The sequence below is a fragment of the Mustelus asterias genome, chromosome 1, assembly GCF_964213995.1.
Source record: "Mustelus asterias chromosome 1, sMusAst1.hap1.1, whole genome shotgun sequence".
Lineage (NCBI taxonomy): Eukaryota > Metazoa > Chordata > Chondrichthyes > Carcharhiniformes > Triakidae > Mustelus > Mustelus asterias.
The window spans coordinates 200,455,872-200,480,352 of record NC_135801.1 but is presented as its reverse complement, the minus strand read 5'-3'; the positions used below and the strand labels follow the sequence as shown (position 1 = coordinate 200,480,352).

Genomic DNA, 24,481 nt, shown 5'->3' with positions numbered 1-24,481 from the left:
CTCTGGGGTAGTGCCGGCTGACTGGAAAACAGCTACTGTTACGCCGCTGTTTAAAAAAGGAAGTAGACAAAAGGCGGGTAACTACAGGCTGGTTAGCTTAACGTCCGTAGTTGGGAAGATGCTAGAGTCCATTATTAAAGAGGAAATAACAGAGCACCTGGATAAGAATGGTTCGATCAAGCAGACGCAGCATGGATTCATGAAGGGAAAGTCGTGTTTGACGAATCTACTGGACTTTTATGAAGATGTCACTAGTGCGGTTGACAGAGGGGAACCGGTGGATGTGGTGTTTTTAGATTTCCAGAAGGCGTTCGATAAGGTGCCTCACAAAAGGTTGCTGCAGAAGATTGGGGTACACGGAGTTAGGGGTAAGGTGTTGGCGTGGATTGGGGATTGGCTATCTAACAGGAAGCAGAGAGTTGGGATAAATGGGTGCTTTTCTGGTTGGCAGTTGGTGACCAGTGGCGTGCCGCAGGGATCGGTGCTGGGGCCTCAATTGTTTACCATTTACATAGATGATCTGGAGGAGGGGACTGAATGTAGGGTATTCAAGTTTGCTGATGACACGAAGGTGAGTGGGAAAGCGAATTGCGTGGAGGACGCGGAAAGTCTGCAGAGAGATTTGGATAGGCTGAGCGAGTGGGCGAGGATCTGGCAGATGGAATATAACGTTAGCAAATGTGAGGTTATCCACTTTGGAAGAAATAATAGTAAATTGGAATATTATTTAAATGGAGAAAAATTACATCGTGCGACTGTGCAGAGGGACCTGGGGGTCCTTGTGCACAAATCGCAAAAACTCAGTCTGCAGGTGCAGCAGGTGATCAAGAAGGCGAATGGAATGTTGGCCTTTATCGCGAGGGGGATGGAATATAAAAGCAGGGAGGTCTTGCTGCAACTGTACAAGGCACTGGTGAGGCCGCAACTGGAGTACTGTGTGCAGTTTTGGTCCCCTTATTTGCGAAAGGATATATTGGCCTTGGAGGGAGTGCAGAGAAGGTTCACCAGGTTGATACCAGAGATGAGGGGTGTAGCTTATGAGGAGAGATTAAACAGATTGGGTCTGTACTCGTTGGAGTTTAGAAGGATGAGGGGTGATCTTATAGAGACATATAAGATAATGAAGGGGCTGGATAGGGTAGAGGTGGAGAGATTCTTTCCACTTAGAAGGGAAACCAGAACTAGAGGGCACAGCCTCAAAATAAGGGGGGGCCGGTTCAGAACAGAGTTGAGGGGGAACTTCTTCTCTCAGAGGGTAGTGAATCTCTGGAATTCTCTGCCCATTGAAGTGGTGGAGGCTTCCTCGTTGAATATCTTTAAATCACGGGTAGATAGTTTTCTGATCGGTAAGGGAATTAGGGGATATGGGGAGCAGGCGGGTAAGTGGAAGTGATTCGCTTCAGATCAGCCATGATCTTATTGAATGGCGGGGCAGGCTCGAGGGGCCAGATGGCCTACTCCTGCTCCTATTTCTTATGTTCTTATGTTCTTATGTTCAATTTCCTCCCTTGCCTCTCTCAGTATTCTGGGGTATATCCCATCAGGCCCTGGGGACTTGTCTACCTTAATGTTTCTCAAGAACCCCAATACCTCCTCCTTTTCGATCTCAACATGACTCAAACTATCCACACATCCTTTCCCAGGCTCATCATCTACCAAGTCCTTCTCTTTGGTGAATACTGATGCAAAGTACTCATTTAATACCTCGCCCATTTCCTCTGGCTCCTGTGAGTGTAGGGCTATCGTCACTCTGCCTACATATTCTGTAAGAAGTCTCACAACACCAGGTTAAAGTCCAACAGGTTTATTTGGTAGCAAATGGTATTTGCTACCAAATAAACCTGTTGGACTTTAACCTGGTGTTGTGAGACTTCTTACTGTGCTTACCCCAGTCCAAAGCCGGCATCTCCACATCATATATATTCTGTGCCAGCGCACCTCTCTCCGCTTCACCTGATGAAGGAGCAGCGCTTCGAAAGCCTGTGATTTTAATTAAACCTGTTGGACTATAACCTGGTGTCAGCTGATCTCTCAGAAAGTAGAGGCGTTGGTGGGGCTTTCTTAACTATAGTGTCGGCATGGGGGGACCAGAACAGGTTGTTGGTGATCTGGACACCGAGAAACATGAAGCTTTCGACCATTTCTACTTCATCCCTGTTGATGTAGACAGGGGCATGTTCTCCTTTACGCTTCCTGAAGTCTCCTTCGTTTTGTTGATATTGAGGGAGAGATTATTGTCACCGCACCAGTTCACCAGATTCTCCATCTCATCTCATTGACTATAGTTCGCCTCCCGTCGCAAAAGTTCCACAGCAGACTCCATCTCCCTGGCCCTGCACTCAACCCTGGAACACCTAGATAACAAGGACACCTGTGTCAGACTCCTATTTATTGATGACAGCTCAGCCTTCAACACCATTATTCCCACAAAACTCATCTCCAAATTCCCTGGCCTGGGTCTCGGCTCTTCCCTCTGCGACAGGATCCTGAACTTCCCAACCCACAAACCACAATCAGTAAGGATAGGCAACAACACCTCCTCCATAATCATCCTCAAACAATGACGAGACAGAGTACAGGAAAGACATAGAGGGCGGGATATTCTGGCCTCGCCGGAAATTCCCACCCGAGGTCAATGGCCATTCCCATTCTCGGCCTCTCACCCACTCCAATGTTGTGGTGGGCGAGGCGGTAAATTTCCGGCCAGAGAATCTGGTGAACTGGTGCGGTGACAATAACCTCCCCCGCAATGGCAAAAGGAAGGAGATTGTCATCGACTTCAGGAGGCGTAAAGGAGAACATGTCCCTGTCTACATCAACGGGAACAAAGTAGAAAGGTCGAGAGCTTCACGTTTTTAGGTGTCCAGATCACCAACAACCTGTCCTGGTCCCCCCCATGCCGACACTATAGTTAAGAAAGTCGACTTTCTCAGAAGACGAAGGAAATTTGGCGTGTCAGCTACAACTCTCACTAACTTTTACAGATGCACCATAGAAAGCATTCTTTCTGGTTGTATCACAGCTTGGTATGGGCTCCTGCTCTGCCCAAGACCGCAAGTCCACTGTTATTTGTCATTTATATTAATGATTTGGATGAGAATATAGGGGGCATGGTTTGTAAGTTTGCAGATGGCACCAAGATTGGTGGCATGGTGGACAGTGAGGAAGATTATCTCCAATTGCAAAGGGATCTTGATCAATTGGGCCAGTGGGCTGACGAATGGCAGATGGAGCTTAGTTTAGATAAGTGCGAGGTGATGCATTTTGGTAGATTGAACCAGGGCAGGACTTACTCAGTTAATGGTAGGGCGTTGGGGAGAGTTACAGAACAAAGAGATCGAGGGGTACATGTTAATAGCTCCTCGAAAGTGGAGTCACAGGTGGACAGAGTGGCGAAGAAGGCATTCAGCATGCTTGGTTTCATCGGTCAGAACATTGAATACAGGAGTTGGGACGTCTTGTTGAAGTTGTACAAGACATTGGTAAGGTCACACTTGGAATACTGTGTGCAATTCTGGTCACCCTATTATAGAAAGGATATTATTAAACTAGAAAGAGTGCAGAAAAGATTTACTAGGATGCTACCGGGACTTGATGAATTGCGTTATAAGGAGAGGCTGGATAGACTGGGACTTTTTTCTCTGGAGCGTAGGAGGCTGAGGGGTGATCTTATAGAGGTCTATAAAATAATGAGGGGCACAGATCAGCCAGATAGTCGATATCTTTTCCCAAAGGTAGGGGAATCTAAAACCAGAGGGCATAGGTTTAAGGTGAGAGGGGAGAGATAGAAAAGTGTCCAGAGGGGCATTTCTTTCACATAGAGGATGGTGAGTGTCTGGATCAAGCTGCCAGAGGTAGCAGTAGAGGCGGGTACAATTTTGTCTTTTAAAAAGCATTTAGATAGTTACATGGGTACGAGGGGTACAGAGGGATATGGGCCAAATGCGGGTAATTGGGATTAGCTTCGGGGTTTCACAAAAAGGGCGGCATGTACAAGTTGGGCCGAAGGGCCTGTTTCCATGCTGTAAACGTCTGTGACTCTAAGAAACTACAAAAGATCATGAACAAATCCATCACGCAAACCAGCCTCCCATCCATTGACTCTGTCTACACTTCCCACTGCCTCAGCAAAGCAGCCAGCATAATTAAGGACCCCACACACCCCGGACATTCTCTCGCCCACCTTCTTCCATCAGGAAAAAGATACAAAAGTCTGAGGTCACGTATCGACCGACTCAAGAACAGCTTCTTCCCTGCTGCTGTCAGACTTTTGAATGGACCTACCTCGCATTAAGCTGATCTTTCTCCACACCCTCGCTATGACTGTAACACTACATTCTGCACTCTCTCGTTTCCTTCTCTATGAATGGTATGCTTTGTCTGTATAACGCGCAGGAAACAATACTTTTCACCATATGTTCATACATGTGACAATAATAAATCAAATCAAAAATGTGACTCCAGACCCAGGGCAATGCGAATGATTTCTCACTGTCCTCTCTGCACCAAAGAATGGACTGCAGTTCAAGAAGGAAACTTATCAGCACCATTTCAAAGCAACGGGTGACAAGATGGCATGGTGACACAGTGGTTAGCACTGCTGTCTCACAATGGCGGGGACCCGGGACAGCATGGTGACACAGTGGTTAGCACTGTTGCCTCACAGTGCCAGGGACCCGGGCAGCACGGTGACACAGTGGTTAGCACTGCTCCCTCACAGTGCCAGGGACCCGGGGCAGCACGGTGACACACTGGTTAGCACTGCTGCCTCACAGTGCCAGGGACCCGGGGCAGCACGGTGACACACTGGTTAGCACTGCTGCCTCACAGTGCCAGGGACCCGGGTTCGGTTCCTGGCTTGGGTGGAGTTTGCATGTTCTCCCCGTGTCTGAGTGGGTTTCCTCCTGGTGCTCCAGTTTCCTCCCACGGTCCAAAGATGTGTAGGCTAGGGGGATAAGGGAGTAAACCTGTGGGTTATGGGGATAGGGCTTGGGTGGGATGTTGAGCCAGTGCAGACTTGATGGATCGAATGGTCTCCTTCTGCACGGATTCTGTGAAGTGTTGTCAGCAGGATTCCACACTAAATTAAAACATGATAAAAACCATTATTTTTACAGTGATGACCAGAGCAGTGGGCAATACTCGAGCTGTGTCCAAACAAGAACTCTGAAAAAAGTCATCTAAGCCTCCTGCTTTTGTACTCAATAAGACTTTTCTCTGTCCAACAAGAGCGATATCTAATTTTAAAACAGGGCCCCTGAGTTCTGGACTGAGCCACAAAAGGAGCTTCATTTCCATGTCTATCTTCTCTTCTCCAAGAAAAACAGTTCCAAGTTAAGATCGGGGCTTTGTACTGAGGAGCCCTTTTATCTTGCCCAACTATTCTATTATTCATACATTCACATCTTTCCTCAGGTGTGGCAGCCAGAGCTCGGTGCAATTCTCAAGTTGGGGCTTCATCAATGTGATATACAAGTTTAACATAACGTCCTTGCCTTTGGACTCATGCCCCTATTAATGAAACCTGTGGTTCTGTAATCTCTCTCAACCTGTCCTGGCGAGCAGAGGGATCCAATGAAAACTTACTTGGCAGTCCTTACAGCACGCACCCGTTGAACATTTGGCAGCAGCTTTGAGTTTACAGGTCGCTGCCTCACAACAAGTATCTGTGCACTCCTGAAAATAAACAAACACAAATAATACCCGTTATTGGAGTGATACCTCGACATGGTGAAAGAGTTTCACTGGATTCAAGGCAGAATTTTGAAATGGATCCTTCTCTGAGGCAGAAGTTCCAGGTTTCAAGTCTTGTTGCAGGATTGGAACATAAAGTCTGAATGTCCCAGTCCAGTCCTGGGGATGTTCTGCACTAAAATACTTTCCTGGTATATTGTGGGTCGAATGGGACCTGTGGCCCTATTCGGAGTTTGTGGTAACAAGGTTGAGGAACAGATTAAGGAGGCCACAACAACAGAAATTTGCTGGAAAATCTCAGCAGGTCTGACAGCATCTGGGGCAGCACGGTGACACAGTGGTTAGCACTGCTCCCTCACAGCGCCAGGGACCCGGGGCAGCACGGTGACACAGTGGTTAGCACTGCTCCCTCACAGTGCCAGGGACCCGGGGCAGCACGGTGACACAGTGGTTAGCATTGCTCCCTCACAGCGCCAGGGACCCGGGGCAGCACGGTGACACAGTGGTTAGCACTGCTGTCTCACAGTGCCAGGGACCCGGGGCAGCACGGTGACACAGTGGTTAGCATTGCTCCCTCACAGTGCCAGGGACCCGGGGCAGCACGGTGACACAGTGGTTAGCACTGCTCCCTCACAGTGCCAGGGACCCGGGGCAGCACGGTGACACAGTGGTTAGCACTGCTCCCTCACAGCGCCAGGGACCCGGGGCAGCATGGTGACACAGTGGTTAGCACTGCTGCCTCACAGCGCCAGGGACCCGGGGCAGCACGGTGACACTGTGGTTAGCACTGCTGTCTCACAGTGCCAGGGACCCGGGGCAGCACGGTGACACAGTGGTTAGCACTGCTGTCTCACAGTGCCAGGGACCCGGGGCAGCACGGTGACACAGTGGTTAGCACAGCTGTCTCACAGTGCCAGGGACCCGGGGCAGCACGGTGACACAGTGGTTAGCACTGCTCCCTCACAGCGCCAGGGACCCGGGGCAGCACGGTGACACAGTGGTTAGCACTGCTCCCTCACAGTGCCAGGGACCCAGGGCAGCACGGTGACACAGTGGTTAGCACTGCTGTCTCACAGTGCCAGGGACCCGGGGCAGCACGGTGACACAGTGGTTAGCACTGCTGTCTCACTGCGCCAGGGACCCGGGGCAGCACGGTGACACAGTGGTTAGCACTGCTGTCTCACTGCGCCAGGGACCCGGGGCAGCACGGTGACACAGTGGTTAGCACTGCTGTCTCACAGAGCCAGGGACCCGGGGCAGCACGGTGACACAGTGGTTAGCACTGCTGTCTCACAGCGCCAGGGACCCGGGGCAGCACGGTGACACAGTGGTTAGCACTGCTCCCTCACAGTGCCAGGGACCCGGGGCAGCACGGTGACACAGTGGTTAGCACTGCTGTCTCACAGTGCCAGGGACCCGGGGCAGCACGGTGACACAGTGGTTAGCACTGCTCCCTCACAGTGCCAGGGACCCGGGGCAGCACGGTGACACAGTGGTTAACACTGCTCCCTCACAGTGCCAGGGACCCGGGGCAGCACGGTGACACAGTGGTTAGCACTGCTGTCTCACAGAGCCAGGGACCCGGGGCAGCACGGTGACACAGTGGTTAGCACTGCTGTCTCACAGTGCCAGGGACCCGGGGCAGCACGGTGACACAGTGGTTAGCACTGCTCCCTCACAGTGCCAGGGACCCGGGGCAGCACGGTGACACAGTGGTTAACACTGCTCCCTCACAGTGCCAGGGACCCGGGGCAGCACGGTGACACAGTGGTTAGCGCTGCTGTCTCACAGTGCCAGGGACCCGGGGCAGCACGGTGACACAGTGGTTAGCACTGCTGCCTCACAGTGCCAGGGACCCAGGGCAGCACGGTGACACAGTGGTTAGCGCTGCTGTCTCACAGTGCCAGGGACCCGGGGCAGCACGGTGACACAGTGGTTAGCACTGCTCCCTCACAGTGCCAGGGACCCGGGGCAGCACGGTGACACAGTGGTTAGCACTGCTGTCTCACAGTGCCAGGGACCCAGGGCAGCACGGTGACACAGTGGTTAGCACTGCTCCCTCACAGTGCCAGGGACCCAGGGCAGCACGGTGACACAGTGGTTAGCACTGCTGTCTCACAGTGCCAGGGACCCAGGGCAGCACGGTGACACAGTGGTTAGCACTGCTGTCTCACAGTGCCAGGGACCCGGGGCAGCACGGTGACACAGTGGTTAGCACTGCTGTCTCACTGCGCCAGGGACCCGGGGCAGCACGGTGACACAGTGGTTAGCACTGCTCCCTCACAGTGCCAGGGACCCGGGGCAGCACGGTGACACAGTGGTTAGCACTGCTCCCTCACAGTGCCAGGGACCCGGGGCAGCACGGTGACACAGTGGTTAGCACTGCTGCCTCACAGCGCCAGGGACCCGGGGCAGCACGGTGACACAGTGGTTAGCACTGCTGTCTCACAGTGCCAGGGACCCGGGGCAGCACGGTGACACAGTGGTTAGCACTGCTGCCTCACAGCGCCAGGGACCCGGGGCAGCACGGTGACACAGTGGTTAGCACTGCTGTCTCACAGTGCCAGGGACCCGGGGCAGCACGGTGACACAGTGGTTAGCACTGCTGTCTCACAGTGCCAGGGACCCGGGGCAGCACGGTGACACAGTGGTTAGCACTGCTGCCTCACAGTGCCAGGGACCCGGGGCAGCACGGTGACACAGTGGTTAGCACTGCTGTCTCACAGTGCCAGGGACCCGGGGCAGCACGGTGACACAGTGGTTAGCACTGCTGTCTCACAGTGCCAGGGACCCGGGGCAGCACGGTGACACAGTGGTTAGCACTGCTGCCTCACAGCGCCAGGGACCCGGGGCAGCACGGTGACACAGTGGTTAGCACTGCTCCCTCACAGCGCCAGGGACCCGGGGCAGCACGGTGACACAGTGGTTAGCACTGCTCCCTCACAGTGCCAGGGACCCAGGGCAGCACGGTGACACAGTGGTTAGCACTGCTGTCTCACAGTGCCAGGGACCCGGGGCAGCACGGTGACACAGTGGTTAGCACTGCTGTCTCACTGCGCCAGGGACCCGGGGCAGCACGGTGACACAGTGGTTAGCACTGCTGTCTCACAGTGCCAGGGACCCGGGGCAGCACGGTGACACAGTGGTTAGCACTGCTGTCTCACAGAGCCAGGGACCCGGGGCAGCACGGTGACACAGTGGTTAGCACTGCTGTCTCACAGCGCCAGGGACCCGGGGCAGCACGGTGACACAGTGGTTAGCACTGCTCCCTCACAGTGCCAGGGACCCGGGGCAGCACGGTGACACAGTGGTTAGCACTGCTGTCTCACAGTGCCAGGGACCCGGGGCAGCACGGTGACACAGTGGTTAGCACTGCTCCCTCACAGTGCCAGGGACCCGGGGCAGCACGGTGACACAGTGGTTAGCGCTGCTGTCTCACAGTGCCAGGGACCCGGGGCAGCACGGTGACACAGTGGTTAGCACTGCTCCCTCACAGTGCCAGGGACCCGGGGCAGCACGGTGACACAGTGGTTAGCACTGCTGTCTCACAGTGCCAGGGACCCAGGGCAGCACGGTGACACAGTGGTTAGCACTGCTCCCTCACAGTGCCAGGGACCCAGGGCAGCACGGTGACACAGTGGTTAGCACTGCTGTCTCACAGTGCCAGGGACCCAGGGCAGCACGGTGACACAGTGGTTAGCACTGCTGTCTCACAGTGCCAGGGACCCGGGGCAGCACGGTGACACAGTGGTTAGCACTGCTGTCTCACTGCGCCAGGGACCCGGGACAGCACGGTGACACAGTGGTTAGCACTGCTGTCTCACAGCGCCAGGGACCCGGGGCAGCACGGTGACACAGTGGTTAGCACTGCTCCCTCACAGTGCCAGGGACCCGGGGCAGCACGGTGACACAGTGGTTAACACTGCTCCCTCACAGTGCCAGGGACCCGGGGCAGCACGGTGACACAGTGGTTAGCACTGCTCCCTCACAGTGCCAGGGACCCGGGGCAGCACGGTGGCACAGTGGTTAGCACTGCTCCCTCACAGCGCCAGGGACCCAGGGCAGCACGGTGACACAGTGGTTAGCGCTGCTGTCTCACAGTGCCAGGGACCCGGGGCAGCACGGTGACACAGTGGTTAGCACTGCTGCCTCACAGCGCCAGGGACCCGGGGCAGCACGGTGACACAGTGGTTAGCACTGCTGTCTCACAGCGCCAGGGACCCGGGGCAGCACGGTGACACAGTGGTTAACACTGCTGCCTCACAGTGCCAGGGACCCGGGGCAGCACGGTGACACAGTGGTTAACACTGCTGTCTCACTGCGCCAGGGACCCGGGGCAGCACGCTGGCACAGTGGTTAGCACTGCTGTCTCACTGCGCCAGGGACCCGGGGCAGCACGGTGACACAGTGGTTAGCACTGCTGCCTCACAGTGCCAGGGACCCGGGGCAGCACGGTGACACAGTGGTTAGCACTGCTCCCTCACAGTGCCAGGGACCCGGGTTCAATTCCGGCCTCGGGTCACTGTCTGTGTGGAGTCTGCATGTTCTCCCCGTGTCTGCCTGGGTTTCCTCCCACAGTCCAAAGATGTGCCGATTAGGTGGATTGGCCGTCCTAAATTGGCCCTTCGTGTCTGGGGGAAAAGCTAGGGTAAATGCACAGGCTTGTGGGAATAGGGCCTGAGTGGGATTGTGGTAGGTGCAGACTCGATGGGCCGAATGGCTTCCTTCTGCACTGTTGAGATTCTGTGATCCACAGTATTTTGCTTTTAGATGAAGGAGGCGGTAGCTGTGCAGTGGGTATGGGAGTAGGGCCTTCAGAAATCTCGGCGCTGACAGATCTCAGCACTGACAGATCTCGGCACTGACAGATCTCGGCACTGACAGATCTCGGCACTGACAGATCTCCGCACTGACAGATCTCAGCACTGACAGATCTCCGCACTGACAGATCTCCGCACTGACAGATCTCCGCACTGACAGATCGACACTGACAGATCCCGGCACTGACAGATCTCGGCACTGACAGATCTCGGCACTGACAGATCTCGGCACTGACAGATCTCGTCACTGACAGATCTCGGCACTGACAGATCTCGGCATATTGTGAAAGGTTTAGACAGGGTAGAGTTTGTAAAATGTGTTCAGGAGAATTTTCTACATCAGTATATAGAGGTGCCAACTAGAGAGGATGCGATATTGGATCTCCTATTGGGAAATGAGTTAGGGCAGGTGATGGATGTGAGTGGGAGGGAACACTTTGGATCCAGTGATCATAATGCCATTAGTTTCAACCTGATCATGGATAAGGATAGATCTGGTCCTCGGGTTGAAGTTCTGAACTGGAAAAAGGCCAAATTTGATGAAATGAGAAGGGATCTGGGAAGTGTGGATTGGCACAGGCTGTTCTCTGGTAAGGATGTAAATGGAAAGTGGGAAGCCTTCAAAGGAGAAATTTTGAGAGTGCAGAGTTTGTATGTTCCTCTCAGGATTAAAGGCAAAGTAAATAGGAATAAGGAACCTTGGTTCTCGAGGGAGATTGTAACACTGATTAAGAGGAAGAGAGAGTTGTATGAAATGTACAGGCAGCAAGGAACAGATCAGATGCTCGATGAGTATAAAAAGTGCAAGAAGCTACTTAAGAGGGAATTCAGGAGGGCTAAAAAAAGACATGAGGTGGCTTTGGCAGACAGAGTGAAGGAAAATCCAAAGAGCTTCTAGAGGTATGTTTGGAGTAAAAGGATAGTGAGGGATAAAATTGGTCCTCTTGAAGACCAGAGTGGTAGACTGAGTACATAGAACATAGAACAGTACAGCACAGAACAGGCCCTTCGGCCCATGATGTTGTGCCGAGCTTTATCTGAAGCCAAGATCAAGCTATCCCACTCCCTATCATCCTGGTGTGCTCCATGTGCCTATCCAATAACCGCTTAAATGTTCCTAAAGTGTCTGACTCCACTATCACTGCAGGCAGTCCATTCCACATCCCAACCACTCTCTGCGTAAACCCCGTATCTTTACCCCATTAACCCCCTACATCTACACATCTCGGGACCTTAAGGGTCAATTTAACATGGCCAATCCACTTAACCCGCACATCTTTGGATTGTGGGAGGAGACTGGAACACCCGGAGGAAACCCACGCAGACATGGGGAGAATGTGCAAACTCTGCAAAGATGGTCACCTGAGGCCAGGAATTGAACACTCGGCTCTGTGAGGCAGCAGTGCTAACTATTGTGCCACCAAGCCGCCCGTACATACAGGAAGTGTGTGCAGCTGGGGCAATTTCGGCTGCGAGCTACTCTAAATTGTGTGGCTTCAGTGAAATATTCAGTATTGAAGAGGCGGCTGGTTATAGCACTTGGGGCGAATGGGATCAAAGGTTATGGGGAGAAAGCAGGATTAGGCTACTGAGTTGGATGATCAGCCATGATCATAATGAATGGTGGAGCAGGTTCGAAGGGCCGAATGGCCTCCTCCTGCTCCTATCTTCTATATTTCTCTGAAAGGGAGAGTGATCTGGACACTCTTTTCCCCGAGGTGGGAATAATGCTGAACTGTTCCTTCAGCATCGCTTACACTAACTTTCATAGAATTCCCTCTTCACGTGGAAATAATTACATCAACAGCTTTTTCCCAAGCCTTGCTTTTGTAAAGGAAAAAATCCTTGTCAAATCTAAACTAAATAAACGCAGTTAGGAACTGAAATTCAGTTTGGATCCAGTCCCACATTTACATCGAGCCTTGTTCCATCAGGAACTAAACCTGTCCACCGCAATGTTCAATACTCATTATCAGGCTGATCACATTGGACATCTCCTTACCGCAGGTTTGCCGCAGTCACATTCTTCACCTCTCTCCACGTACAGGTTTCCACACTCGATGCCTCCAACAAGCTTGTCAAAATTGGGTAGGTTGTAAAGACAAACCCCGAGGCCACGCTTGAGGTGCAGTACCAAATCATCCCGGCTACAAAGACTGAATCCAGTTGGCAACACTGCACTGAAGGGAAAATAGACAAGAGTGTCAGAGGAACAAGGAGCAAACAGGAGAGCAAAGAAAGCAGAGAAAAGAAATGGGAGGGCTATGAGAAAAAGGTGGAGCAGGGAAGTTAGTCTTACAGAAAGCCAGTACAGACAGGGCAGTTTGAATGGCTTCATTCTGTGCTTCTGTGAAACACCAGAGATAAATCGAGATAAAAATGTTGACGAGATTGGTATCTGGAATGAGCGGGTTATATAGAACATAGAACAGTACAGCACAGAACAGGCCCTTCGGCCCACGATGTTGTGCCAAGCTTTATCTGAAACCAAGATCAAGCTATCCCACTCCCTATCATCCTGGTGTGCTCCATGTGCCTATCCAATAACCGCTTAAATGTTCCTAAAGTGTCTGACTCCACTATCACTGCAGGCAGTCCATTCCACACCCCAACTACTCTCTGCGTAAAGAACCTACCTCTGATATCCTCCCTATATCTCCCACCATGAACCCTACAGTTATGCCCCCTTGTAATAGCTCCATCCACCCGAGGAAATAGTCTTTGAACGTTCACTCTATCTATCCCCTTCATCATTTTATAAACCTCTATTAAGTCTCCCCTCAGCCTCCTCCGCTCCAGAGAGAACAGCCCTAGCTCCCTCAACCTTTCCTCATAAGACCTACCCTCCAAACCAGGCAGCATCCTGGTAAATCTCCTCTGCACTCTTTCCAGCGCTTCCACATCCTTCTTATAGTGAGGTGACCAGAACTGCACACAATATTCCAAATGTGGTCTCACCAAGGTCCTGTACAGTTGCAGCATAACCCCACGGCTCTTAAACTCCAACCCCCTGTTAATAAAAGTTAACACACTATAGGCCTTCTTCACAGCTCTATCCACTTGAGTGGCAACCTTTAGAGATCTGTGGATATGGACCCCAAGATCTCTCTGTTCCTCCACAGTCTTCAGAACCCTACCTTTGACCCTGTAATCCACATTGAAATTAGTCCTACCAATATGAATCACCTCACATTTATCAGGGTTAAACTCCATTTGCCATTTTTCAGCCCAGCTTTGCATCCTATCTATGTCTCTTTGCAGCCTACAACAGCCCTCCACCTCATCCACTACTCCACCAATCTTGGTGTCATCAGCAAATTTACTGATCCACCCTTCAGCCCCCTCCTCTAAGTCATTAATAAAAATCACAAAGAGCAGAGGACCAAGCACTGATCCCTGTGGCACTCCGCTAGCAACCTGCCTCCAATCCGAAAATTTTCCATCCACCACCACCCTCTGTCTTCGATCAGACAGCCAGTTACCTATCCAATCGGCCAACTTTCCATCTATCCCACACCTCCTCACTTTCATCATAAGCCGAACATGGGGGACCTTATCAAACGCCTTACTAAAATCCATGTATATGACATCAACTGCCCTACCTTCATCAACACACTTAGTTACCTCCTCAAAAAATTCTATCAAATTTGTGAGGCACGACCTGCCCTTCACGAATCCGTGCTGACTATCCCGGATTAATCTGCATCTTTCTAAATGGTCGTAAATCCCATCTCTAAGGACCTTTTCCATCAATTTACCAACCACCAAAGTAAGACTAACCGGTCTATAATTACCAGGGTCATTTCTATTCCCTTTCTTAAACAGAGAAACAACATTCGCCATTCTCCAGTCCTCTGGCACCATCCCCGTGGACAGCGAGGACCCAAAGATCAAAGCCAAAGGCTCTGCAATCTCATCCCTTGCCTCCCAAAGAATCCCAGGATATATTTCATCAGGCCCAGGGGACTTATCGATCTTCAGTTTATTCAAAACTGCCAGGACAGCCTCCCTCCGAACATCTATTTCCTCCAGCCTATTAGCCTGTAACACCTTCTCTTCCTCAAAAACATGGCCCCTCTCCTTGGTGAACACCGAAGAAAAGTATTCATTCATTCATTTGATGAGGAAAGATTAGATGGACTTGGCTTGTTTCCACTGGAGATGAGAAAGATGAAGGGTGATTGATTGAAGTTTATAAGGCTTTAATGGTATTTACCAGGTGGTTATTGGAAGGATGTTTCCACTTGTAGGTGAGTTCAGTATTGTTTTAAAATTAGGGGTTGCCTGTTTAGGACAGAGGTCAGGAGACTTTTTCCTCTAAAATGGTTATGCAACTTTGGAAATCTACCTCAGAAGGCAGTGGAGGTCGTTGAATATTTTTAAAGTTGGAGATAGGTAGGTTCTCACAGATAAAAGCAAATCACTGCGGAAGCTGGAATCTGAAACAAAAACAGAAAATACTGGAAAATCTCAGCAGGTCTGACAGCATCTGTGGAGAGAGAATAAAGCCAACGTTTCAAGTCTGGGTGACCCTTCATCAGAGCTCTGACAAAGTACTGTTCTCTCCACAGATGCTGTCAGACCTGCTGAGATTTTCCAGCGTTTTCTGTTTTAATTGTATATAGATTCTCATTACGCAAGGGAATAAAAGGTTATCTGGGATAGATGGAAATATGCCATTTGAAATTAGAGATTAATGATCTGGAAGAGGGAACTCCAGATTTGCAGATGATACAAAGTTGGGTGGGAGGGTGAGCTGTGAGGAGGATGCAGAGATGCTTCAGCTTGATTTGGACAGGCTGAGTGTGTGGGTATCTGCATCGCAGATGCAGTATAATGTGGATAAATATGAGGTTATCCACTTTGGTAGCAATAATAGGCAGACAGATTATTACCACAGCTGCCGTAGGAGGGAGGGTTTCAGATATCTGGACCATCGAGGTTTCTTCCGGAGCAGGTGGGACCTGTACAAGAAGGACACGTTGCATCTAAGCTGGAAGGGCATAAATATTCTGGCCGGGAGGTTTGCTAGTGTCACACGGGAGGATTTAAATTAGTTTGGCAGGGGGGTGGGAACCAAAGCAAAGGTGAATTAGCTGAAGGGGAACCAGAGAGTAGGGCCAGTAAGACTCAGAGAAACAGCAGGCAGGGTGGGGTTGCTAATCAGAGAGGGTCTGGTGGACTGAAATGCATTTGTTTCAAAGTGAGAAGTGTGACAGGTAAGGCAGATGAACTTAGAGCTTGGATTAGTACTAGGAACTATGATGTTGTTGCCATTACAGAGACTTGGTTAAGGAAAGAACAGGATTGGCAGCTTAACATTCCTGGATACAGATGTTTCAGGCAGGATAGAGGGGCGGGGGAGTTGCACTACTGGTTAAGGAGAATATCACAGCTGTATTGCGGGGGACACCTCGGAGGGCTCATACAGCGAGGCAATATGGGTAGAGCTCAGGAATAGAAAGGGTGTAGTCACAATGTTGGGGGTTTACTATAGGCCACCGAACTACCAGCGGGAGATAGAGGAACAGATATATAGGCAGATTTTGGCAAGGTGTAAAAGTAACAGGGTTGTTGCGATGGGAGATTTTAACTTCCCCGATATTGACTGGGACTCAGTCAGTGCTACTGGCGTGGATGGGGCAGAGTTTGTAAGGAGCATCCAGGAGGGCTTCTTGAAACAGTATGTAGATAGTCCAACCAGGGAAGGGGCCATACTGGACCTGGTATTGGGGAATGAGCCCGGCCAGGTGGTTGACGTTTCAGTAGGGGAGCAGTTCAGGAACAGTGACCACAATTCAGTAAGCTTTAAGGCACTGACGGATAAACAAAGAACAAAGAACAATACAGCACAGGAACAGGCCCTTCAGCCCTCCAAGCCTGCGCCACTCATGTGCCCACTCGACCATTCGTTTGTATCCCTCTATTTCCAGTCTGTTCAGGTGGTTATCTAGATAAGTCTTAAACAATCCCAGCGTGTCCGCCTCAATCACCTTGCTTGGTAGTGCATTCCAGGCCCCCATCACCCTCTGTGTAAAATACGTCCCCCCATATCTGTATTGAACCTCGCCCCTCTCACTTTGAACCCGTGACTCCTTGTGTTCGTCACCACCGACCTGGGAAAAAGCTTCCCACTGTTCACCCTATCTATGCCCTTCATAATTTTATACACCTCTATTAGGTCGCCCCTCAACCTCCGTCTTTCCAGGGAGAACAACCCCAGCTTTTGCAGAAAATACGGACACATGGGATTGAGGGTGATTTAGTGGTTTGGATCAGGAATTGGCTCGCTGTAAGAAAACAGGGTGTGGTGGTTGATGGGAAATGTTCATCCTGGAGTTCAGTTACTAGTGGTGTACCGCAAGGATCCGTTTTGGGGCCACTGCTGATTGTCATTTTTATAAATGACCTGGATGAGGGCGTAGAAGGATGGGTTAGTAAATTTGCGGATGACACTAAAGTCGGTGGAGTTGTAGACAGTGCGGAGGGAAGTGGCAGGTTACAGAGGGACATAGATAAGCTGCAGAGCTGGGCTGAGAGGTGGCAAATGAAGTTTAATGCGGAAAAGTGCGAAGTGATTCACTTTGGAAGGAGTAACTGGACTAATGGTAAGATACTTGGTAGTGTGGATGAACAGAGGGATCTGGGTGTCCATGTGCATAGATCCCTGAAAGTTGGCACCCAGGTTGATAGGGTTGTTAAGTAGGCGTACAGTGTGTTAGCTTTTACTGGGAGAGGGATTGAGTTTTGGAGCCAGGAGGTCATGCTGCAACTGTGCAAAACTCTGGTGTGGCCGCACTTGGAGTATTGCGTACAGTTCTGGTCGCCGCATTATAGGAAGGATGTGGAAGTGTTGGAAAGGGTGCAGAGGAGATTTACCAGGATGTTGCCTGGTATGGTGGGAAAATCGTATGAGGAAAGGCTGAGGGGCTTGAGGTTGTTTTCGTTAGAGAGAAGAAGGTTAAGAGGTGACTTAATAGAGGCATACAAGATGATCAGAGGATTAGATAGAGTGGATAGTGAGAGCCTTTTTCCTCGGATGGTGATGGCTAACACGAGGGGACATAGCTTTAAATTGAGGGGTGACAGATATAGGACAGATGTTAGAGGTAGGTTCTTTACTCAGAGAGTAGTAAGGGCGTGGAATGCCCTGCCTGCAGCAGTAGTGGACTCGTCAACATTAAGAGCATTCAAATGGTTATTGGATAAACATATGGATGATATTGGAATAGTGTAGATTAGAGGGGCTTTAAATTGGTTTCACTGGTCGGCGCAACATCGAGGGCCGAAGGGCCTATACTGCGCTGTAATGTTCTATGTTCTAGTTTACCCAATCTCTCCTTATAGCTAAGATCCTCCATACCAGGCAACATCCTGGTAAACCTTTTCTGTACTCTCTGCACAGCCTCCACGTCCTTCTGGGAGTGTGGCGACCAGAACTGGAAGCAGTATTCCAAATGTGGCCGAACCAACATTCTATACAGCTGCAACATCATATGCCAACTTTTATATTCTATGCCCCGTCCAATAAAGGCAAGCATGCCATATGCCTTCTTCACCACCCTCTCCACCTGTGCTGCCACCTTTAAGGATCTGTGGACTTGTACACCCAGGTCCCTCTGTGTGTCTATACTCCTGATGGTTCTGCCATTTATTGTATAGCTCCCCCTTACATTAGATCTACCAAAATGCATCACTTCACATTTATCTGGATTAAATTCCATCTGCCATTTCTCCGCCCAATGTTCCAGCCTATCTATATCCTGCTGTATTCTCTGACAATGTTCATCACTATCCGCAACTCCAGCAATCTTTGTGTCATCCGCAAACTTACTGATCACACCAGCTACATCTTCCTCCAAATCATTTATATATATCACAAACAGCAGAGGTCCCAGTACAGAGCCCTGCGGAACACCACTAGTCACAGACCTCCAACCGGAAAAAGACCCCTCCACTGTTACCCTCTGTCTTCTATGGCTCAGCCAGTTCTCCACCCATCTAGCTAGCTCACCTTTGATCCCGTGAGATTTAACATTTTGCGCCAGCCTGCCATGAGGGACCTTGTCAAACGCTTTACTAAAATCCATATAGACGACATCCACGGCCCTTCCCTCGTCAATCGTTTTTGTCACCTCCACAAAAAAACTCAACCAAATTTGTGAGGCATGACCTCCCTCGTACAAAACCATGCTGTCTATCACGAATGAGATTATTCAGTTCTAAATGCGCATATATCCTATCTCTAAGAATCTTCTCCAACAATTTACCTACCACCGACATCAAGTTCACCGGCCTATAATTTCCCGGGTTATCCTTGCTACCCTTCTTAAATAACGGGACCACATTTGCTATCCTCCAATCCTCTGGGACCTCACCTGTGTCCAGTGAAGAGATAAAGATTTCTGTTCGAGGCCCAGCAATTGCATCTCTCGCCTCCCTGAGGAGTCTACGATAGATGCCATCTGGCCCTGGGGATTTGTCTGTCTTAATGTTTCCTAAAAAACCTAACACTCCCTCCCTTGTAATTGAGATTTTTTCTAACGGGTCAACACATCTCTCTGAGACACGACCAGTCAACATGTCCCTCTCCTTTGTGAATACTGATGCAAAGTATTCGTTTAGGATCTCTCCTACTTCCTTTGGTTCTAAGCATAATTCCCCTCTTTTGTCCCTGAGAGGTCCGATTCTTTCCCTAACAACCCTCTTGTTCCTAACGTATGTATAAAATGCCTTAGGATTCTCCTTAATCCTGTCTGCCAAGGACATTTCGTGACCCCTTTTTGCCCTTCTAAGTCCCTGTTTGAGTTCTTTTCTACTTTCTCTGTATTCCTCCAGTGCTCCATCTGTTTTTAGCTGCCTGGACCTCATGTATGCCTCTTTTTTCTTTTTGATTAAACCCACAATTTCTCTGGTTATCCACGGCTCCCGAATCCTACCTTTCCTATCCTTCCTCTTTACAGGCACATGCCTGTCCTGCAATCTTATCAACTGCTCCTTAAAAGACTCCCACATGCCAGATGTGGATTTACCCTCGAACAGCCTCTCCCAATCAACAGCCACCAAATCCTGCCTAATCCGGCTGTAGTTAGCCTTCCCCCAATTCAGCACCTTACCCATAGGACAACACTCATCTTTTTCCATGACTATCCTAAAGTTTACAGAATTGTGGTCACGATTTGCCACATGTTCCCCCACTGAAACTTTGATGACCTGACCGGGCTCATTCCCCAGTACTAGCTCCAGTATAGCCCCCTCTCTAGTTGGACTGTAAACATATTGTTCCAAAGAACCTTCCTGTATGCATTTTATAAATTCTTCCCCGTCCAGGCCCCCAGCCCGAAGCGATTTCCAGTCTATGTGAGGGAAATTAAAGTCTCCCACTCCAACAACCCTATTTTTTCTGCACCTGTCCAGAATCTCCTTACATATCCGTTCCTCAGCTTCCTGTGGGCTGTTGGGAGGCCTGTAGTATACCCCCAGCATAGTGACTGCGCCCTTCCTGTTTCTGAGCTCCACCCACAGTGACTCGTTACCTGACCCTTCCAAATTGTCCACCCTCTGTACCGCTGTAATATGCTCCCTAACCAGCATTGCTACTCCCCCACCTCTCCTAGCCCCTCCTCTGTCTCGCCTAAAACACTTGTACCCCGGAATATTCAGCTGCCAGTCCTGTCCGTCTTTTAACCAAGTCTCCGTCACTGCAACCACATCCAAGTTCCTCGCAAGCATTAAGGTTCTAAGCTTGTCTGTCTTGCCCGTGACGCTCCTTGCATTGCAGCAGATGCACTCCAGACCTCCAGGCCCACTGAGGTCATCCTCCCCCAGAATGCTCTTCCTCTGAGATAGCCTTGTCTTGGCCCCAACCTCATCCCCAGCCTCTATGCTTATTGACCTATTGTTCTGATCCCCACCCCCCTGCCACATTAGTTTAAACCCACCCGAACCACACGAGCATGTGTTAAAGATAAGTGTAGTCCTCAAGTTAAGGTGCTAAATTGGGGGAAGGCTAATTACAACAATATTAGACAGGAACTGAAGAATGTAGATTGGGGGCAGATGTTTGAGGGCAAATCAACATCTGGTATGTGGGAGGCTTTCAAGTGTAAGTTAATAGGAATTCAGGACGGGCACATTCCTGTAAGGATGAAGGATAAGTATGGCAAGTTTTAGGAATCTTGGATAACGAGAGATATTGTGAGCCTAGTCAAAGAGAAAAAGGAAGCATTTGTCAAAGCTAGGAGGCTGGGAGCACACGAAGCAAGTGTGGAATACAAGGAAAGTAGAAAGAAACTTAAGCAAGGAGTAAGGAGGGCTAAAAGGGGTCATGAAAAAGCATTGGCCAGCAGGATTAAGGAAAATCCCAAGGCTATTTATGCATATACAAAAAGCAAGAGGATAGCCAGGGAGAGGGTTGGCCCACTCAAGGACAGGGGAGAAATCTTAGAATCCCTGCAGCACAGAAAGAGGCCATTCGGCCCATCGAGTCTGCACCGACCACAATCCCACCCAGGCCCTATCCCCATATCCCGACATATTTACCCACTAATCCCTCTAACCTACGCATCGCAGGACACGAAGGGCAATTTTAGCATAGCCAGTCAACCTAACCCGCACATCTTTGGACCGTGGGAGGAAACCGGAGCACCCGGAGGAAACCCACGCAGACACGGGGAGAATGTGCAAACTCCACACAGACAGTGACCCAAGCTGGGAATCGAACCCAGGTCCCTGGAGCTGTGAAGCAGCAGTGCTAACCACTGTGCTACCGTGCCGGAGGGAATCTATGTGTGGAGCCAGAGGAAATGGGTGAGGTATTAAATGATTACTTTGCGTCAGTATTCACCAAAGAGAAGGTCTTGGTGGATGATGAGTCTGGGAAAGGGTGTGTAGATAGTTTGAATCATGTTGAGATCAAAAAGGAGGAGGTATTGGGGTTCTTGAGAAACATTAAGGTAGACAAGTCCCCAGGGCCTGATGGGATATATCCCAGAATACTGAGAGAGGCAAGGGAGGAAATTGCTGGGACCTTGAGAGAAATCTTTGTATCCTCACTGGCTACAGGGGAGGTCATGATGTGGAGATGCCGGCATTGGACTGGGGTAAACACAGTAAGAAGTCTCACAACACCAGGTTAAAATTCAACAGGTTTATTTGGTAGCAAAAGTCACGAGCTTTCGGAACGCTGCTCCTTCGTCAGGTAAGTGGGAGTTCTGTTCACAAACAGGGCACATGAAGACACAAACTCAATTTACAAGATAATGGTTGGAATGCGAGCCTTTACAGGTAATCAAGTCTTAAAGGTACAGACAATGTGAATGGAGAGAGGGTTAAGCACAGGTTAAAGAGATGTGTATTGTCTCCAGCCAGGACAGTTAGTGAGATTTTGTAAGCCCAGGCAAGTTGTCGGGGTTACAGATAGTGTGACATGAACCCAAGATCCCGGTTTAGGCCGTCCTCATGTGTGCGGAACTTGGCTATCAGTCTTTGCTCGGCGACTCTGTGTTGTCATGTGTCATGAAGGCCGCCTTGGAGAACGCTTACCCAAAGATCAGAGGCTGAATGCCCGTGACTTGATTCATCCATTGTCGTAGCGTCTGCATCGTCTCCCCAATGTACCATGCCTCGGGACATCCTTTCCTGCAGCGTATCAGGTGGACAACATTGGCCGAGTTGCAAGAGTAGGTACCGTGTACCTGGTGGATGGTGTTCTCACGTGAGATGATGGCATCTGTGTCGATGATCCGGCACGTCTTGCAGAGGTTGCTGTGGCAGGGTTGTGTGGTGTCGTGGTCACTGTTCTCCTGAAGGCTGGGTAGTTTGCTGCGGACAATGGTCTGTTTGAGGTTGTGCGGTTGTTTGAAAGGCAACAAGTGGGGGTGTGGTGATGGCCTTGGCGAGATTGATTCTCCAAGGTGGCCTCACGACACACAACAATGCAGAGTCGCTGAGCAGAGAATGATAGCCAAGTTTCGCACACATGAGGACGGCCTCAACATGGGTTCATGTCACACTACCTGTAAGCTCCACAACTTGCCTGGGCTTGCAAAATCTCACTAACTGTCCTGGCTGGAGACAATACACATCTCTTTAACCTGTGCTTAACCCTCTCTCCACTCACATTGTCTGTATTTTTAAGACTTGATTACCTGTAAAGACTCGCATTCCAAAAATTATTTGGTAATTTGAGTTTGTCTTTATATGCCCTGCTTGTGAACAGAACTCCCGCTTACCTGACGAAGGAACAGCGCTCCGAAAGCTCACGGCTTTCGCTACCAAATAAACCTGTTGGACTTTAACCTGGTGTTGTTAAACTTCTTACTGTGTTTACCCCAGTCCAACGCCGACATCTCCACATCATGGCTACCATCGACATCGCAAACTGCCGGTTCCAAGTGGAGAGGATCTCCAAGAAGATCGCGCATATCGATACAGACATCAAGTTTCTACAAAGATGCAAGATACCAAAAGGATTACAGATCACGAACCCAGACAGGTCAACCTATAACACGGACTACGCTGAGAGACTTTGCCATCGCACCTCTCTCGCACTACTCAACCACCTCATACACCAACTCTACAGCAAACGCCGCATCCTGGAAACCAAGATAGAGTCCATATTCTCAACTTGCGCTCAGGGCGCAGACCAGCTGCGAAACTCTGCCAAGCAGACACGACAAAGGAACTACACCATCGACATGCACTCCAGGAACAGGAAACTTGAGAAACTCGGCAACACCACCAGCAGCAGCCAAGCCTCCCCTGGTACCACAGTAGAGCTGATGTGGAGATGCCGGCGTTGGACTGGGGTAAACTCTGATATTCGGGCAAGCGTTCTCCAAGGCGGCCTTCGCGACACACGACGGCGCAGAGTCGCTGAGCAGAAACTGATAGCCAAGTTCCGCACACACGAGGACGGCCTCAACCGGGATATTGGGTTCATGTCACACTATTTGTAACCCCCACAGAGTTTCACTGGCTGTCTTGTCTGGAGACAATACACATCTTTTTAGCCTGTCTTGATGCTCTCTCCACTCACATTGTTTCGTTTCTTAAAGACTTGATGAGTTGTAAGTATTTGCATTCCAACCATTATTCATGTAAATTGAGTTTGTGTCTTTATATGCTCTGTTTGTGAACAGAATTCCCACTCACCTGAAGAAGGGGCTTGCAGCTCCGAAAGCTTGTGTGGCTTTTGCTACCAAATAAACCTGTTGGACTTTAACCTGGTGTTGTTAAACTTCTTACCACAGTAGAAAGCAGTACCACTGCAGGGAAGTCCATTGTCAACTTGTTGGACTACACACTTCAACCAGATGAAATCGAAGTTCTCAGCCGAGGGCTCAACTTTTGCCCCACTACTAAAATAGAACCCATCAGTCTCGCAGCCGACACAGAGGAATTCATCAGGCGAATGAGGCTGCGGGAGTTCTTCCACAAACCCCAAGAGGCCAACAGCGAACTCAATGAGACAGCTAATGAACCGGAACAGGCGACAGAGAGATCCGCAGTGCAGCAACCGAAGAGGAAAGAGTCGAATTGGACTCCTCCGGAAGGCTGCTGCCCTCGACTTGACATGTTTGCCCAAGCCGTCAGGAGGTGCGTCAACACCAAATTCATCAGCCGCACTCACAAGACAGCCCCGAACATCACTCAAGCACAACGCAACGCCATCCGCGCTCTCAAGACCAACCGCAACATTGTCATCAAACCAGCAGACAAAGGAGGGGCCATCGTCATACTGAACAGAACGGATTACTGCAAAGAAGTGTACCGACAACTGAACAACGAGGAACACTACAGACAGTTACCCACAGATCCGACCAAAGAACACACCCGTCAACTCAACACTCTGATCAAGACCTTTGATCCGGACCTTCAGAGCACCCTCCGTGCTCTCATCCCACGTACGCCCCGCGTTGGAGATCTCTACTGCCTCCCAAAGATACACAAGGCAAACACACCCG

At 50.3% G+C, this 24,481-nt stretch overlaps 1 protein-coding gene across 1 annotated transcript in view; it reads right to left on the bottom strand.

Annotated features, from left to right (window-relative positions):
* LOC144481080 (disintegrin and metalloproteinase domain-containing protein 12-like) overlaps positions 1-24,481 on the bottom strand; it is a 359,843-nt gene that overhangs the window by 30,745 nt on the left and 304,617 nt on the right. The window contains exons 12-13 of the mRNA XM_078200726.1: positions 12,517-12,694; positions 5,587-5,676 (exon numbers count right to left, since the gene is read on the bottom strand). Of these exons, the coding sequence (XP_078056852.1) occupies positions 5,587-5,676; positions 12,517-12,694 (268 nt within the window). The remainder of the gene's footprint in view (positions 1-5,586; positions 5,677-12,516; positions 12,695-24,481) is intronic.